General features: G+C 35.9%; 1 protein-coding gene across 1 annotated transcript in view; it reads left to right on the top strand.

The window, feature by feature from the left end:
- Positions 1 to 967: 967 nt before the first annotated feature.
- LOC120627717 (facilitated trehalose transporter Tret1-2 homolog) overlaps positions 968 to 18,075 on the top strand; it is a 44,894-nt gene continuing 27,786 nt past the window's right edge. The window contains exons 1-4 of the mRNA XM_039895741.1: positions 968 to 1,014; positions 4,424 to 4,814; positions 14,669 to 14,804; positions 15,456 to 15,670. Of these exons, the coding sequence (XP_039751675.1) occupies positions 4,782 to 4,814; positions 14,669 to 14,804; positions 15,456 to 15,670 (384 nt within the window). The 5' untranslated portion in view covers positions 968 to 1,014; positions 4,424 to 4,781. The remainder of the gene's footprint in view (positions 1,015 to 4,423; positions 4,815 to 14,668; positions 14,805 to 15,455; positions 15,671 to 18,075) is intronic.

The following is an 18,075-nucleotide window of genomic DNA, read 5'->3' as shown; positions in this document are numbered from 1 at the left end:
TAAAATAGTTACCCTTCTTCCTCGTTGGAAAGATATCAATGTCATCAATATTCCTAGTCAAGCGTTATCACATTATAGCCTAGATTCTACTTAGAATACATAAAAAAATAGAAAGGCGATTATCCTCTATTCTTACGAAACTTTACGTATGGGAGGAACTGCCCTCCAAGACGTCTATAAAGCGTGCTTAACCTTACTTCGGATAAAAGAAAAATTTAAAACGATACAAACTTATGTCCCCGACATAATAATATATCTATCACGTTTAAAATCTATCTTTGGCTAAGTCGAAATAACTCTACGCTCTTTAAATTTAATTTCGTTTTCCAGTTTCGTGCATCAAGTATTGTAGCGTGACATATGATATGATAAACTTATGACGATATTAATAAACGTCTGCTTCTTTTATCCATTAGACTAATGAGATAGTTAACCGAGACAAGCTTGATTGATAATCGTGAGGAGCTGAGTTCAACTGCCAGGTTGGTCTAGTGGTTAAGAAGTTTTTAAGCAAGTACTTTGAAGAATCAGTCTAGAGGGAAATAATAGGTGTTGCCAACCCCGTGCCGTGAAGAGCACTTGTAGCCGTCTTCGGCTCCCGGCAGCATCACGAGTTAAAACTCTTACTCTCAAATAGTAAGCAGTGGGATTAATAGGTGGAGGATGATGAACGATGCAGAAAGCAGTTAACTGGCGGCAATGTAAGCCCGCTAGGCATACAACAGTCATACGGTACGCGGCTTCGTATTTCTATTATCCTTTACTCTAAGATATTCTTAGATACATGTTGACACATCGAGATATCGTGGTAAATATTCAAAGTCCTTTACGTACGCACGTGAAAGCGATCCACTTGAAACATAAGTACTTTGCACCTTCTTTTAAGATAATCTTGTCATAGATATATTCGAAACAGCGTCATTTGTCAACGAAATAGACAATAGTTGGGCGATAGACTTATCATTATCAATCGTGTTTTTGAATTCCCGAGATTGGAAAGGTCAGAAAAAACGTGTAAGTACAGGTACCTTTATGCCGCGGATAAATTACGATGTCAGGGAAATCATGAATTTTCTAATGTTATTTTTCTATATAGCTATAATTGTTAGATAAAATTAATGGTCCATCTTTTTATTTTTTATTCCAATACACGTAAGCTCTTGACTGCAATCTCACCTGGTGGTAACTGATGATTCAGTATAAGATGGTAGGATACCTGTTCGGGGAGGAGGGAGTACGGTAGGCATACCCCTAATAGGTTTGTACGCGACATCGCACGGGAACACTAAATCTGACTAAGTGTGGTGACTAGCCACGGCCGAAGCGTCCCACCAGAAAAGGCCAGAGGGGATTCAGAAATTATAAATTCTGCCGGGAATCGAATCCGGGACCTTCCACTTAAATTCACAGCCCTCACCGTTGCGCCAAGGAGTTCGTCAAATCCTGATAATAAGTGAAAAAGGTCAGGTCAACAATTTGAAGGGCATCCAAGGAACACGTTCTGCAACGGGCCATCCTGTTTTCATCTGTTTTCAATTGCTTAGCGGCAGAAATAAGCATGATGGTACTTCGCCAAACGGGCTCTTTCACAAAAAGCTCTACTACTAACAAAATAATAATTACAAAATCCTGGAATAATAAATAATTATTCGATTCGTATACCGAAAATATTTAGTGGAACAATGAATGACTTAACACTGAACTACGTGTCCTCGAAATAACAGCAGTTATTCTTGGGTAATGACCAGTAAATCTACTTTTACAAAGAAAAAAAAAAAACATTCGACTGACTTCTCAGACTAAAACACCTGAATCATTATAATCTCTTTTTATTTGAGAGTGTTAAACTTTGAATAGCAACAAATTTTGAGAATTTCGCTTGATTTAAATGGGATCAACAGTCCTGACTTATGAGTTATGACAGTTTCTCAAGTTTGAGGGTATACTCTTTCATGCAATATTAATTTTAGTAAAACGATCTATAATTGACCAAACATACTTGAAGAAAAAATCAGTATCAAAACATTCATAAAAAAATTGGTTGCCTGTAAAGTCGGTATACGGGCGAAAGTTTTACGTGACAACGACTTTGAGTGGTAAAATAATTTTAATGTGAATATTCATTCGTATAGTAGGAAGAAGGATGAAATAATAGTAACAATTTAAAACATTTATTTATACAAAGAATTATATTTAAAACATTAATTTATACAAAGAATCTCGCACTGAATTTCATATTAACAAAATTTTATTTTTACCTTTACACATACATACGTATTTATATACAAATATACATACAATAACTTGCAATACATTTGCGTACAATGAAACAGCGTTTACTACAAAGGGACGCGTGCCTTTCACTTTTTATGTCTGTCTCTCTCGCTCTTAGGCGGGCTAACCATGCCCGAGTGGAAGGGACGCGTGCCTCTCACTCGCTCTCATTGTGAGCGCATAACGTGAGCGGAGCGTAACGCAGTTTCTTGAAGTGTCACCCGGCAAACCAATTTATAAGACGTTGTCACGTCAAAAAAAGTCGACCATAAAACCGGATGAGGTTTGACTTTTTTTTAAGTAATTTAATTAAAAATAACCAAGAAGCCTTCAAACCTATATTAGCCTTACTAATAATAACCATTGAAGTTTTTTGTTCTTTCATGATTCGCGATTAAATGTTTTCGTTGTGTGATCAATATTATTTCCAATAATCAATAATTAATACATGTTTTAAAATTTAATTTATGAACATAAAGATATAACAGTACTAAAGGTTTACCGTTCCGGATTATAGCAAACATAAACTGTTTTATTTCCTTTATCGTTGGGCACTACTTTTAGTAAATAAAGCACATGCATTTTTTTATTGTTTTTGCTTAAACGCACTTATCTCTTTAATATCCAGTTAGGTTTAAAAAAAATTGTCCGCATTTGAAATCCCCATTCTTGGTAACATTAAATTTCAAACAAAAATAAACGCAGATTAAACCGCACGACACTGCTAGTAAAAGCATATTATTAATTCTTTAATCGATGAGCTACTATAACTCTTGGCATATCAATTCGTATGTATCGCACAGTATTTATTTTCGAAATTATTTAATTTATCACTTGGAAATTAGGGCAAGTACTGTTATTGATAAGGGGTTAACACTTGTGTGCTTTCATCTTTATCTTATGTTTTAATAATAAAAGGTGACACTAGGTTTGAGACACTATTGCGCTTTAATAACACTAGGTATGTTCACACTTACCCGCTTTCATTTACATTACCTGTCTTCTTTCTCAATAATTAAAGGTGACAGTAGATGAGTCCAACTTTCCGCGTTTTCATTTTCATTTTCTGTCTCCGTAATCAATACAGATACTAGGTGTGGGACACTAGTGCCTTTTCATCTTCATTTTCATACTAAAGATGACACTACGAGTTAACATTGCCCGCTTTCATTTACATTTTCTATCCTTCTAATCAATATTGATACTAAGTTTTGGACACTAATGCGTTTTTATCTTCCTCTTCATAATAAAGATGACACCAGGTGTGTTCACACCTGCCCACTTTAAATTATATTACCTGTATTCCTGCGTCTTAATAATAAAGGTGACACTACGATTTCGCACTTGCCTGATTTTCATTTTGTGGGTTCGTTATCAATGCTTACCTATACTAGTTACACATACAAAATCGGCCCTTCGAATGTGATGGCAAAGTGATACCCACTGGGGGCTATCACCGATTCTTTTTCAAAGAAATATACATACTCTGGGTCGTTAAATTCCCTGTACGAACATAATACCTGCCGATTACAATCACTAATTATACCTTTAGCAGATTAACAGTTCACTGCTGGAATATAGGGTTTGCCCATAATCAACACGTTGGGCAGACAGAGGACCTTTAATACTGACAATGATCAGAACACACAATAAACTATTGTGATTGATAGTCCCTATCAGACTTCTAACGTCATTCGGACGTGGGCTCGCACCACGTTCTCGGAAGCGTGCGGACTAATCACCGTCCGTAACCCTTTCACTCTAATCGTAGCTTGAGCCGAAGTTCGGCCTCGCATGAGGCGCCCTCAGGCCGACAATCCCTTCGCTTCTTCGAGCCCTAGAGTTCCAACTCTTCCTGGCAGAGCCCCATTCCGAGGCTCGCCAACAAGCCCGCGTTACGCTCTTAAAATTATTAGGGTTAATCAGCTACACACAATCCGAAAAAAAAACAGAGGACGCTGCTGCCCGTTTTCCATTCCACTCCCTTATCTATTTGTCGCCTCGTGGGACAACGTATATATTGTAAAGAATTTTCCTGTATTCAATTAACTGGCTTCAAAACCAGTTTTCGGGATTAACAACCGGAACGAATAAAAACCATTATTTACAATTAATTGTCCTCTACCTAACATATTACTTTTCATTGCAGAAACCCATTTCAACGTGAGTTCGCTTGGGCTGTCATAGAGAGTACAGTCTTGTGATCCTTGTTTGGGAAACTGTTTATCATGCAACGTGTGTATCTCACATGACTGTTGTAGAAACGGAGATTTTTTTTATACCTACGATTGTAATCGCTAATCAAAACAGATTGGCAGATACAGCGACTGGCCCAGTCAGAGTTGGCGGTCAAGAGACACCGGTCTCCCTGCCGGTATAATTTCCATCCGCCCTTTAGTGTATCGAGGACTAATCGCCGGCGACGCAGCCACACTCGAACGATATCAATTGCCATTGTTGCCGGTTGTTTGAAGTTGTTTGTGGAGTTAATTGGTTCCGCGTTCGACATGACGAAAATTCCGGCAGCGTTTTTAAAACAGGTGATTACATAGAAATAATAGCATCAGCTACATATTATATTATTATTTATTTTTATTCTTATTTAATACTGCATGATCCCGTGAACTTCGTTCCACCAGCAATATTTCTATTGAGTAGATTTTCTAGCTTCGTTCCTTTTGGATTTTCAAACAACAAAACCCTGAGAAGTATTTAAATCGCCGTTTCTGTTTTTAAGTCAGACTGACGAATAGCCGTTAATTTTAATGTTATATATTTTTATGTTTTAATTGTATATACAGAGATCAATTAATCAATAAAAAATACTTTATTGCACACAAGGAAAAAATAAATAAAAGAAACAAAAACAACAAAGGTACAAGTCAATTTAATTTGTGTAACAAAGGCGGCCTTATCACTTATAGTGATTTCTTCCAGGCAACCGTTATGAGGAATTGGCTCACATATGAATCCTTATAGCGGTGCGCAAAACTCTAAGAATATACATACATATTAATAATAGGGATGTTACTATTTAAATGAAAACTAACTCCAAAAATATTCTTAATCAATGAAAGTTACGCGTGACATGGTGTTACAAAATGCTGACTGCAATTAAGCGCTGGACAGCCAGGCCACCTCCAAATTTCTAATTAAAAATATTTTATTTATTTAGACTGGATCCCAGGCACTTATGAAGCGTTCATACATAATTATATATGTTACCATACCCGTCACCGGATTTATACGATATTTTTTTGACATAAGATATTATGGCTCGAGGGTTATGGGATCCCCAGGGATGGGAAGAGGTCCTGCCGAGGTTTTACATCAGTGACAACTACTACAATTTTTAACTACTTAGTAAGGAGGTCGCGACTTTAAGTATTTTATCTTTCTTTTCATGGATGGGATCGTTTGGAATATAGATCTAGCATAGCATCATCATCATCATCTTTGGCTGGCATTATACCGGTTGCCAAAAATAAAATCATTAATTCAATCTAAGGAGCTTTATCCAAAAACAATGGCAAGTGCAACAAGACATTCAAGTTTTGGGATTCTCTACTCTAGGGTCTTTATGACTAACACGTGAGATACATGAACTATACTTAGAAATAGCCACTTTTATATAAACGTTACAAAGCATTTATTTGCTAATTTTTTGTTAAGAGTTTCCATTGAGAGAGTCTGAGTATTTAAAAAGATAGAGTTCTTTATGTACTCATAAGGTGGAAACAGAAACGGATAAACGGTGAACCTTCTTTATTAAATCATAGTTTAGACATTTTGACGGTAATATGGAATTAAAATAACATCGATTCAACGGCTTTACCGTGATACATAGATATACAGATTCACAGTTATTTTTTTATTTTCCAAAGATATCCATACCTTACGTAGTATTTACCTAAAATCTGGTTTTGACCTAAAATACATAAAAGTGCAGGTTCAACTTCAGGACCTGCTTTGATAGTCGATTACATAACTTGGGACTGATAATATCAACTTTTTGTCGAACTTGCGATTTATAAGCATTCACTTTCAAGAAGGAATGTAAGAGACATTCTTATCTGTTTATTGTGTTGGTACACAATATTCTGTTTAATGTTTCTTATTTCAATAACAATGACTGCTAATGAGTATGCTGTGACATAATATGCTCTAGCTTCAACAATAGTCGTGAAGTTTAAGGTAATCAGGTGTTCAGTTTTGTGGTTCTTTTTGGAAGAATAGTTTTGCATCTGTTCGCGTCAAATAGACTATATCTTAAACTTAAATAGCAAGTAGGTACCTGCCTTGATAAATAAAAAAAAAACAGCATACTAAAATTACCCCACCATTAACAGAGTTTATTTTCTTATTGTTGCAAACTTGCAAAAATGGACGTTGTTAAAGCAAAAGACACCCCCTCCACTAAAAACAACCTTCAACATTCCGTCTTTAATCTCTTCCGATCGAACATGATGAAAAAACATTTATTTATAATTATTATGTTCTACTACATGTGGAAATAAAAGAAAAATTGATGCACGAAGATAGAAATGCTATTCAAAATAGGCCATATTCCTTACTAGACTTTCTGAGTAGCGATCTCAGCTAGGCAACCTTAGGATTGAACTTGAAAGTGAAAAAGTGAATGAAAAATGATTTTGAACCTAAATAAAAAAATACTATTATAAAATACCACAAACAGTTTAAAAGTAGAATATATAAACGTCTCCGTCGTTATAGTTGTCTTAATTGAGCCAGATCTAAGATATGATAGCGTTTAAAATTGACAGCCTGACGGCCGATTGGCGCAGTTTACAGCGACCCTGCTTTCTGAGTCCAAGGCCGTGGGTTCGATTCCCACAACTGGAAAATGTTTGTGTGATGAGCATGAGTGATTTTCAGTGTCTGGGTGTTTGTAATGTATATTCTAAGTATTATTCATATAAATATTCATCAGCCATCTTAGTACCCATAACACAAGCTACGCTTACTTTGGGGCTAGATGGCGATGTGCGTATTGTCGTAGTATATTTATATTTAAAATGGACATATTCGCGTCAAATTTGTAAAATCAATGTAATCTTCAGATGTCAGAATGTTGAATTTAGTATCCTCATCTAAAAGAGAAGAGTAGGAAAATATTTACACTGTACACCTACCGGCTATCTGAAGTTTTAATTTTCGTAATAACGGGCGGTAACCTATCAGTGAAAATCTAAGGTGAAAATAGGTAATTGTGTACTCAGTTAAGCCGAAACATACCTACATAGTAAACACCTACTTTACTTGGTTGTTGTGTTACGCTGAGGGTAATTTTCATAAATTGTATTTTCCGGAAATCTCAGATGTACCTAATGATTGTTATCATTACTGTCATTACTGTTATTATCACAATAGAATCGCTTGGATTTGAAATGTCGGTAAAAAAAGTATTTTTGCTCAAGGCTACAGGTTTCTATATTGTGTTATGTTTAAGGTACATTAAAATCAGTATATAAGGCAGTTATAAAAGACACAAACATCGATGCAATTTCTACGCGGCATCGTACCAGAACGCTAATTTACGTTTTGCGGCAAGTCCATGTCGGTAATGTGGAAACTGCCACGGCTGAAGCCTCTCACCAGACCTGCTTCAGGGAAGTTGGCAAACCCAAATACAAAATAGTTTCTTTTTAAATATTAATAGCGAGCAAACGAGCAAGATATTATGTGAAAATCGCCGTCCATGAACATCTGCAGCACTAGAGTAGCCACACACACAGCACTAGAGTGTTTATCTGCCCCTTGGATAACCCTAAATTGTAGATTAGAGGGGACACATCAGATGGTAGATTGTTCCACAATTTGCAAGTGCGCGGTAATATAATCTCGTATTGCGAATAGTAGAAGAATACCAGGCAGCCAAGATGGTGGGGATGGAATTTATTTCTAGAACGTGAGGTTCTGTCAGTGGATAGGAAAGGGGGTACTAATGCAACAACTCTTCATTATAACAATTTAATCTTTGTAAAATAAAACATTAATCTTTATTAAAAAAAAGTGGATAAAAACAATCGACTTCCTAGAAATGGTCATAAATTAGTGATATCAGCATATCGTCTTAGGAAAGTGCACAAAAACTTTGAGGGTCTGAGTATATTCTTTTATAACATGATAACTAAGGTAATATAAGATTTACCATTACATAAGTTAAAATAATGTATAAAAACACATTTAATACATCGAGGTTACTATACCTACTATTGACGAATTTCTGAATGACAAGGTTGTCTTTCATCTCACACAAGTTAGAAAAATGATAATTGAATTGTAAAATGATGTTGGAAAAGACCAACTGCTGTGTTTCTTGCCAGCTTCTTCTCGGTAGAATCTGCTTTCCAAACCGGTGGTAGACTCACTACAAACAGACATACTTACTTTATTACGTTTCAAAAGTGCTTATATGAGGCCTACTTGAAATAAATGAATTTTGACTTTTGTCTTTTACGTGGCAAACTGATTCACACCCAGTCTTGAAAGATGGAAACTACTTGATTGCTACTTAGCCAAATTGAAGAAGATTATGATTAGTTTACAGAGTAAGCCCCTCACTTACCGTTATCCAAATTTGACAGCTTGAAACAGATTTAAGAAATAAGAGAATGTTTTGATTGATTATGTTTATATTGAGTACTTAGATAAGCCAGTTGATTTTATTCTTTGATTAAATGATAGTAATAATAACAGGAAAAGATATTCTAAGGTCAGTAGCATTGAGTCTACAATCAGTACGGTACCTACATGAGTAGGTTTCTCTGTAGAGAGCGCGAAGGTTGGGTTTCGATGGTACACCTCAATTATTCAACTAATAATTAAAAAAATAAAAGGAAGATTAAGTTATTTCTCTTATAAAGATATGCTCAATGAGGGCTGGAGGAATTTGGTCGTAAAAAAAAGACCAAAAGCATAACTATACCTTGTCATTATAGTTTGAAGAAGATATGTTGTCCCGAGCCAACGTAACATGGGATAAGAGGAAGAAGAAGTAAGAAAGCCATTTTTATATCTGTACTAATAATACCAATAAACGTCAAGAGTTTGTTTTTAATTTTTTTTTAAATAATCTCTAGAACTTTGTTTTTTTTATAGTAATAATTGACTGACCGATCAGATGGCCCACCGGTAGGTAAGTAGAAGGGCGGAACTTCTTGTTGCGTTTTCCCTATCTGGTTGCTCTTTTTATATTCGATGGTTTTATTTACCTACTTGGTTTGTTGATTATTTTAACTAAAAAGTAATCATTAAATTTAGAAACTCTTCTTTTTTAAAGTCAGGTTAAAGTAAAAACACTATATGAGTACAAAAAAATGCTTTAAGGAAAATAAACTTCAACGCAAACCTGTTTTGAATGTCTGCATATTTTCGAATATTACGTAACTAAACACTTATTTGTTTCATTACGACTGTAATATTATAGCTCTGCATTTACATCAATGCATCATATGTATGAATAAATGAAATTTAAGAATTCATTTGTTATTTTGGAATAATTCAAATTAATAAATTTTAAATGCATTTAAAAAGTTTAGGTTAGGTTAGGGAAAACTAAATGTGTTTAGTAAAGGATATCTATGACGTCTTAAACTCATCACATTGTGCTACTTGTGACATTTGTGAGTTCAGATTTCAGATAATATTGTATACATACTTATTACTATCTAAAGGTCTAGCTGGTATTTTACTTAACATGTTTGACTATAGATAACGAATTCTTGGGTTAGATTCCTGGGTCAGTAGAATATTTTAAAGGTATTCGGTTTGTCTATCGAAAAGTTTCGTTCTTTCACAACTGTGTCTATATAGCACGATAATCCTAATAAACACTTATTTTCATTTTATAAAAATTTAAAAAGCGTTAATACCGCCAACCATTAAATTGAAGCATTCTAAGATCTAAATCGGTATATGAGACCACTTCTCTGCGCTTTGATATTTTTAAGTGTGAAAATCTAATTTTGAAAATGCAATTCAAAAAATTTATACTATTAGATAAATCCATACTAATATTGTAAGTGCGAAAGTCTTTAATTAATCAGAAGACACAGGATACTAATTAGATAATTATTATATTAATTGAGAATTTACCTCCTTCTAAATCAAATTGTGTTGTGAGTGAGTAAGTTACTCATAATTTGTAACAACAACCAAACAAATTATTAAGAGAACACAAAAATTTATTAACGACGCAGTAGGAGCGTCGTTAATAACTACCATCTTTATTTAATTCATTACATAACTGAAACGATAGAAATAAAAATGATGAGTTTACGATAGAGTTCAGAATCCTGAAGTAAGTTTTGAAATAGCATCTGTATCTCAAGGATAACATCAGGGACACATCGAGTGTGATGTAAAACTCATGTATTATGAAAACAAATTTTTTTGGGTTACTTTTTGGCGCCAAAAATTCTTAATTTTTTTTTTTATTTTGAAGTACTACCCAGTGTTACTCTTGCGACTAAGATTAATCTATTGACACTTATATAAAAATACGACAAGGTTATATTTAGATTGATGGTTACATGTGGGCGAAACCGCGGGCACATCTAGTGAGCTAGTGATGTGAAATGCTAGACAAAATGACTTAAATTATAGGTTCTCCATGTCATAATGTGGTGACGTGGGCAAAAAAGGAAGTCAACTAGTTCATTAGCCATCCATGCAATACTGATCAATAAACTTGCAATGATCCAGTTATTTAGTATTTCCTGAATGTTTAGATCTTTATTTCTTTCTAGAGGTACTTTCTTAGGCATACCAAATCAAACTACCAAATCTATTTTATTACTTGATAGCCTTATTTATTTAGTATATAAGGTAAATATTTACATGGTATACTTATAGGAACCTATTCCAGAAGAATTAATCGTTGAAAAATAAATGGTATAATTTTAGCAAACGCTTGAGAGATGAGCGGTTTCAAATATAGAAAGAGCTAGCCGTTTAACCATATAATAAGAGTAAACTAGCTTGCGTTTGTTCGTGCGCTTTGTTCGTTTGATATGTGTTTTCCGGACTTAAAGAAACACTAGTATAGACATATTTGATTTAATTCGATGAACAAACCTACAAGATACACAGTGGCGTGCACTTCATACATGCACAAAAGCACTGCATACCTAAAATTGAAATATAGCCCGCATTAGAGGAGGATTTTTCCATTTTATGCAATTTTCCTGCTGTATGCATACCCTGGTAAGAAACCCAGTGCACGCCACTGAAGATACAACCTTCTACTTTTGTATTGGTAATACATATACCTAGTACTTTGTGAATTTCTGTTAACTCATTATAGCAATTTTAAAAATATCTTACAGAATTAAGGGCTTTTATAAAAACTTCTATTAACATTTTACCCGTTTGGAGGTAGTATAAACTATAACTGTGCAACAAGTGTTTTTTTACTTTTTAACAAATATCACAAATAAAAAAATTTGGGATGGTGGGTTATCCCATTTAAAAAAAAAGCAGGTGCAAGAAATAACTCAAAGTTTCCAATTTCTACGTTCAACTGTTCGGCCTGTAGGTTGTCAGTCAAACGTATAAATTTATATCACAGAATTAAGAACATACAGAACCCGTACACGACTAATATATAAGCATTAAACCACTCAACTTTAGTAGTGTTTCTCAAAAAGGCGTTTAGACACTTCATTAATTTAGCAGATGACAGCAATTATTTTACCTCTAATGTTCGAAACGTTTACCATAAAATGAGGAAAATGGAATAAGTTTGTGAGCTACATTCCACGGGTGTGAAGTGGGACATGCTCGGGGCGTCTTCTCTGTTATTGGATACTAAATTGCTGGATGTGGAATCTGTATGTTTTTAATTCTGGATAGAGGAATATAACCATAAGTTTAAACAATGTGTTAAAACAGATTTATTACAGCGAGGTTGCTATTCAGTTGATGAATTGCTTAATAACATGGTAGCTTGGAAGCACCCAGCTCTGTTTTCATTTGCCGCAAAATACAACAATTATTGTAAATGTTGATGTTGAAAAAGAGCAACTACTGAGTTTCTTGCCGGCTCTTCTCGTGCTTATAAAGAATGCCTTACTTGGAATAAATTAATTTTAAAGTGAAACATATATTTATTATACATTGTAATTCCCGACTTCAAGAAAATAGTACATGTACGAGTATCTCATACGTTTTGTTTCCTATTTGCACAGTGTGGTTGGGCACGAATGAGCCGGTGATCTTAAATTGCACGTGATAGTCTTCTTCCTTCGACCGAGAGCAACCAATTTTCAACTAATCCTTAAAACGCTCTGGCTGATTCGAGATTTACATAATGGGTATGCGTCAAACAAACTTTTTGTTGCCATCGAGGGCATTCAGAGATTTTGCAATGTTGACTTTCGTATGCAATTGTGAGATGTATGCTACGTCATGCTCAAAGTCTTCTTGCTTCGACCAGGTGCAGTAAATTTTGTTATTTAATCTTCACGAGTCTTTTAAGAGATTTATATAATGGGTGTAGGTCATGCAAGTTTTTTGTTGTTAGCGAAGAAATATTTTAGAGGTTTAACGATCTCGCATATCGTTTTAATTTGTGCGATTGATACCATGATCATCATCATCAATTTAACCGATTGCATCCTCTGCAGGATATCGACATGGTCTTTCCTAAAATCCTCGATCCTGGGCCGCTTAGTGTCGTCTACCCACCTCGTTGGGGCCCACCAAATCTCGAAATGGCCCAGGTAGCAACATATCTTTGCATATAAAGATAAGTTGGAAACGTTGCTGCTCGTGATCAAAGGAAAAAGAACTTATGCATGTCATTGTATCTGAAGTTGCAATAAATAAATAAATATACTACGACAATACACACATCGCCATCTAGTCCCAAAGTAAGCGTAGCTTGTGTTATGGGTACTAAGATAACTGATGAATAATTTTTATGAATAATATACATAAATACTTATAATATATAGATAAACACCCAGACTCTGAAAAACATTCATATGTTCATCACACAAATATTATCCAGTTGTGGGAATCGAACCCACGGCCTTGGACTCAGAAAGCAGGGTCGCTGCGCCAATTGGCCGTCAATAGGCGACAATAGGCAATAAACCGATGGACGTCACCGCGACACCAGTGCGGGGTCGCGATTCCAGCACCTTAGGACCCGAACGTCCATCGGTTCTTCAAGTTATGTGCCCCGCCTATTGCAACTTCAGATACAATGACATGCATAAATTATTTTTCCTTTGATCACGAGCAGCCACGTTTCCAACTTATCTTTATATGCAAAGCTATGTTGCTACCCGGGCAATTTCGAGATTTGGCAATATTGCTTTTAGTATGCAATACGTAATTTTGAGATCTGTACACATGCATAAAGTCTTCTTGCTTCTACCACGAGCATATTTTTTTTTACTTATCTTCTGAATTAACGAAATTGGTAAGCATTTAAGCAGACTTTTGTTGCGACCGAAGACGGAGATTTTTCTGTCTTGCATGCCGTATGTAATTGTGGGATCTACGAGTCACAGAATGCCACCGAAAACTTCGTATTATATTTTAAACTAGGTATGCATATAACAATTACCTCTGGTTCAACGGTGAGCGTTGTGGTTTTAAGTGGGAGATCCCGGGTTTGATTCTCCATAGGGGCAATATTTCCCTGGTCTGTTCTGGTGGGAGGCTTTGGCTTTGGCTACCAACTTTAAACAGACAAAGACACAGACAGAGCGTGTGGTTGGGAATGGGCTAAATTCAATTGCTAACAGATTAGCCTATCTAAGACGGCATCATCACATACCACCACATGAGATTGCAGTCATGGGCTAGCCTCCAATGAAATAAAAAATATCTTGACTACCATACAAATGGCAACACTTCAGGTTGATGGACTCAGGACGGCATTTTGTCGGACGTGTTCCTTGCATGCCCTTTGAAGTGTCGGTTTATTTGTAGGCGATGGTTTGCCACTGCCATCAGGTGGGCCATCTGCTTATGCTATGAATAGTTATAATATAAAACATTAATTAAACAGCAGACATTAATTAGGCTAATGAGAATAATAAACCTATTGTGGTCTTCAGTGCGGATCGTAGTAATAAAAACATTGTGGATGTCGATGCGTGGGTTTTCTGCGAGTAACGTAACAGAGATATCACACTAACGACTAAATTCTCTAAATCCCACCTTATTCATTGTTCTTTAACCCCACCATTCGCTTTTCTTTCGGTTATCCTTCGGTAATCCTAGTTGCCTGGAAGAGATGCTACTAAGCAATACGGCCGCCTTTCGTATTCTACTTTTTAAGTTTCTTCTCTTCCTGTAAATGTCCTTTACTTTTGGGTTGCACAAATAAAGTAAATATATTAATAAATTGTTTCAGTTATGGCTGACCTTCGGCGCATCACTGGCTTTTCTTATCATCGGACTGGTCAGAGGGTACTCGGCGTCAGCGATCCCATCGATAGAAAACTTAGATTCCGACCTTATACAGAGCAGCGAACAGAAATCATGGATTGGTAAGCATGAACCACCTCTTAAGCTATTTATATTAGATTAAAGCCATTTAAAAAAAGTGGAGGTATAAAGTTCGACTGAAATTGTTTCATCTTTTTATGTTTCAGTATCCCGGTCAGAATTAAAAAAATTATTATATTGCTTGATATGGTATTCTCTCCAGGTTCTCTTATTACCACCAAGCCAGGGTCTGATAAAGGGCTATTCCTTAAATGGTATATTCAATAGCCAAGTTCAGTGTGTTGTTTGAATTTCAATTCGAAACTATTTTTCATTAGTTTGTAAGAGTGTTTCGCTCCTATAGTGTTTACTGAAGTCGGTTGCTTAAAGTTTTTTTTCTTTAAAAGGGTGTCCACTTCTGTGAGTTTTCATTTAGCCGTCTATTTGAAAGAAATAATGGAAAGCTAACGTCAAGGCGTCCAAGGTGCGTCCGTAGTCGCGTTTTATTTTGCGTCCTGCGTGTCACCAATCACTTCTTAGAGTAAACGCCGAACACAGGTTGGACACCGCGAAATGGTCTTGCCTTTTCATCTACGCCAGAAAACCCTTCCTTGAAGAGGTGTTCCTAGTGATTGGTCGTTGCAAGTGTTTGTAGCCAGAACTCTTTCACTTAGCGTGGTGTGTAATGATGCTGGTCTTTGTTCTGTTTGCAGGAGCAATCCCACCACTGGGTGCGTTTGTAGGCAGCATGTGCTCCGGACCACTGATGCAGCAGGCGGGCAGAAAACGCACCCTACAGTTGACAGCACCGCTTTGGGCGGCTAGCTGGCTTGTACTCGGCTTCGCAGCGAACTTCCCACTCGTCTTGCTGGGCAGATTACTGTCTGGCCTTTGTGTTGGCTTTGTTCTGGCACCAGCTCAAGTATATGCAAGTATTTTTGAAATCTTTAACTACTAGGTTGAGGCTTGACGACGATCATGCCTGAAGGACAGCAGTGATGAACTCAAGGATGAGCGTGTTTCACTCTTGCTTTGAAGTTTTATGTGGCGGAAATATTAAAATACAGATGGAGTTTAAAACCTTAGGAGTTCACATCAGCCATAATATCTGTTGCCGAGTATATTGAGGTAGGTCCACGTGGCTAAAAAAATTATTTTACTCACACATGAGCGGAAAAGTTTAATGAAATTCGAATAAAGAACACACAAAATATTAAATTACCGTCTAGGTACGAACGTATGAACAGAACTTTAATTTGACCCAAAATCAATACTTAATTACTTAATTTCGAACAAGCCTGACAACAATGCTTTCTGGAAATCCATATTTTACAGCATCATGGCTAGGCAACTCGGTGTTTGTATACTCTTTGGCAGCTATATTGCATTGTTGAGTAGCTTTGCTTAAAGGAAAACGAACAAAATAAATACGAAAAATACGGAGGTAAAATTAATTTATTTCAACTTATATCGATTGTATCTACCTAAATCTAGAAACCTAAAGCCGCTTAGACTTTTAACTCCACTCATATAGAAATATACTGTTTACTTTTCAGCCTTGACAATAATGTATGTATTGCCCATCTTCTCAAATATGCACCGCACCGAAGGTCCGTTTACTGATTGACAATGACTTACACTTGGGGTTGCCTGGTCTAAATTGGAGCCTTGGTTGTCTATACAGACACGTGTGCGGTTGTTCTATAAAAGGACTGTATCTAAAAAAAAAAAAAATTAGATAGTATGGCCTCTAATATAATAAGTTATTAATATACAGGTGTTCTACGATATTACAACAATGCGTATATTATTACAGCTCATACAAAGAAATGGTTGTTTCTTAGTTTTAATTGCTAATTATTAGATAACATTGTTAAACATTAATACAAAACAGATGAGAATACCAACGCTTAGATTAGCTTGATATATCTAATGCAATGTTCTTTATAATTTTATACATAATTTAATCGGAACCGTAAGCCGTTAATGATATGAATAAGATGTTTATTTATCACGTGGTAATTCACAATCGTCTATTCATTGATAACGGCGCGTAGGTACCTACCTACTTCACAACTCGCGAAATGCAATATTGTAATTGACTGTTGTAAAACTTGCAGGAAGGAATGTAGACTTATTGACTTCCTGAAAGTATTAAGTGCCTACTGGCATTGATTGTATCCGTATTCGAGTTATTTGTACTCATCATAGACTCTATAGTCAGAGGGAAATTTATAAACAAGAGACGACGTAAACAAATGTACTGATTGACTTTGGGTTTTTGGTGGAATTAGTGTTGTTTATTTGAGTCGTAAGACTCACTGCCTTGACCAATCTAGTGGCGAGCATGTTCGACCGCAGATCAAGGGGTCCTGAGCTCGATTCCCGGGTAAGAGTATTGGGTTTTTTTATCAATAAAATCGAATTACTAGCCCGGTGTTTAGGAACTGTGCCTCGAAGAGAAGATATTTCTTTTAGGTTGTATCGGAGCTCCGTCCCATTAGACTATGGGATGAGGGAAAAGAGAGCGCACCGCTGTTTGCTTACACACTTGTACATCAACAAACATCAACACAAACATCTTTTTGGGGATGGACCACAGTGGCCGATATCGGTTAGCGACTCGGGGACGAGTTTAGGTAGGTATAATCTATGTAGAGGTACCTACCTAGGAAACAGTAATAAATCATTCCTTTAACCACTTATTTAGGTACATATATGGGATGCATGGACCATGCTAACGCGGCCATCATTAATTGAAGTGTGCGTGACAGCACTGTATCGATACATGCATCAGTGTGCGTGTAAAGTTGAAAGATTAGTGAAAATTCGTCGTTACGTCTAAAACATATTAGCCTTAAACTATTATAATATTATGCAAACGACACTTAAACATATTTTATCTTTTGAGTGTATTATTTTGATTTACCTACGATAGGTAGTTATCTAATAAAAATAGCTGAAGTTATGTATTTAGCAGATATGTTGATCGTATTGTAGGTCATTTTAAGATCGTTTTTAATGACTTATAATCATCATCGTCATTATCAACCCATTAGCGGGTGACTAGGGCCCACCCTAAAGGGTTTAGGCCGTAGTCTACCACGTCGGCAAAGTGCGGGTTGGTGGACTTTACACAGTTTTGGGAACATTATGACTTCCCAGGCAAGTAGGTTTCCTCACGATGTTTTAATTCACAGTTGAAGCAAGTGATATTTAAATGAAAAACTTTGAAGAGTTAGAAGTGCCAGTACATTCACCGCTTGTTTCTTTAAATAATGTTCTTTAATTTATTTACATAAGACTGACAGACGGACAAAAACAGTAAAACAT

This window comes from Pararge aegeria, chromosome 11 (genome assembly GCF_905163445.1).
Source record: "Pararge aegeria chromosome 11, ilParAegt1.1, whole genome shotgun sequence".
NCBI classification, from domain to species: Eukaryota; Metazoa; Arthropoda; class Insecta; order Lepidoptera; family Nymphalidae; genus Pararge; species Pararge aegeria.
The sequence above is the reverse complement of the archived record's forward strand: the minus strand, read 5'-3'. Positions and strand labels throughout refer to the sequence as shown.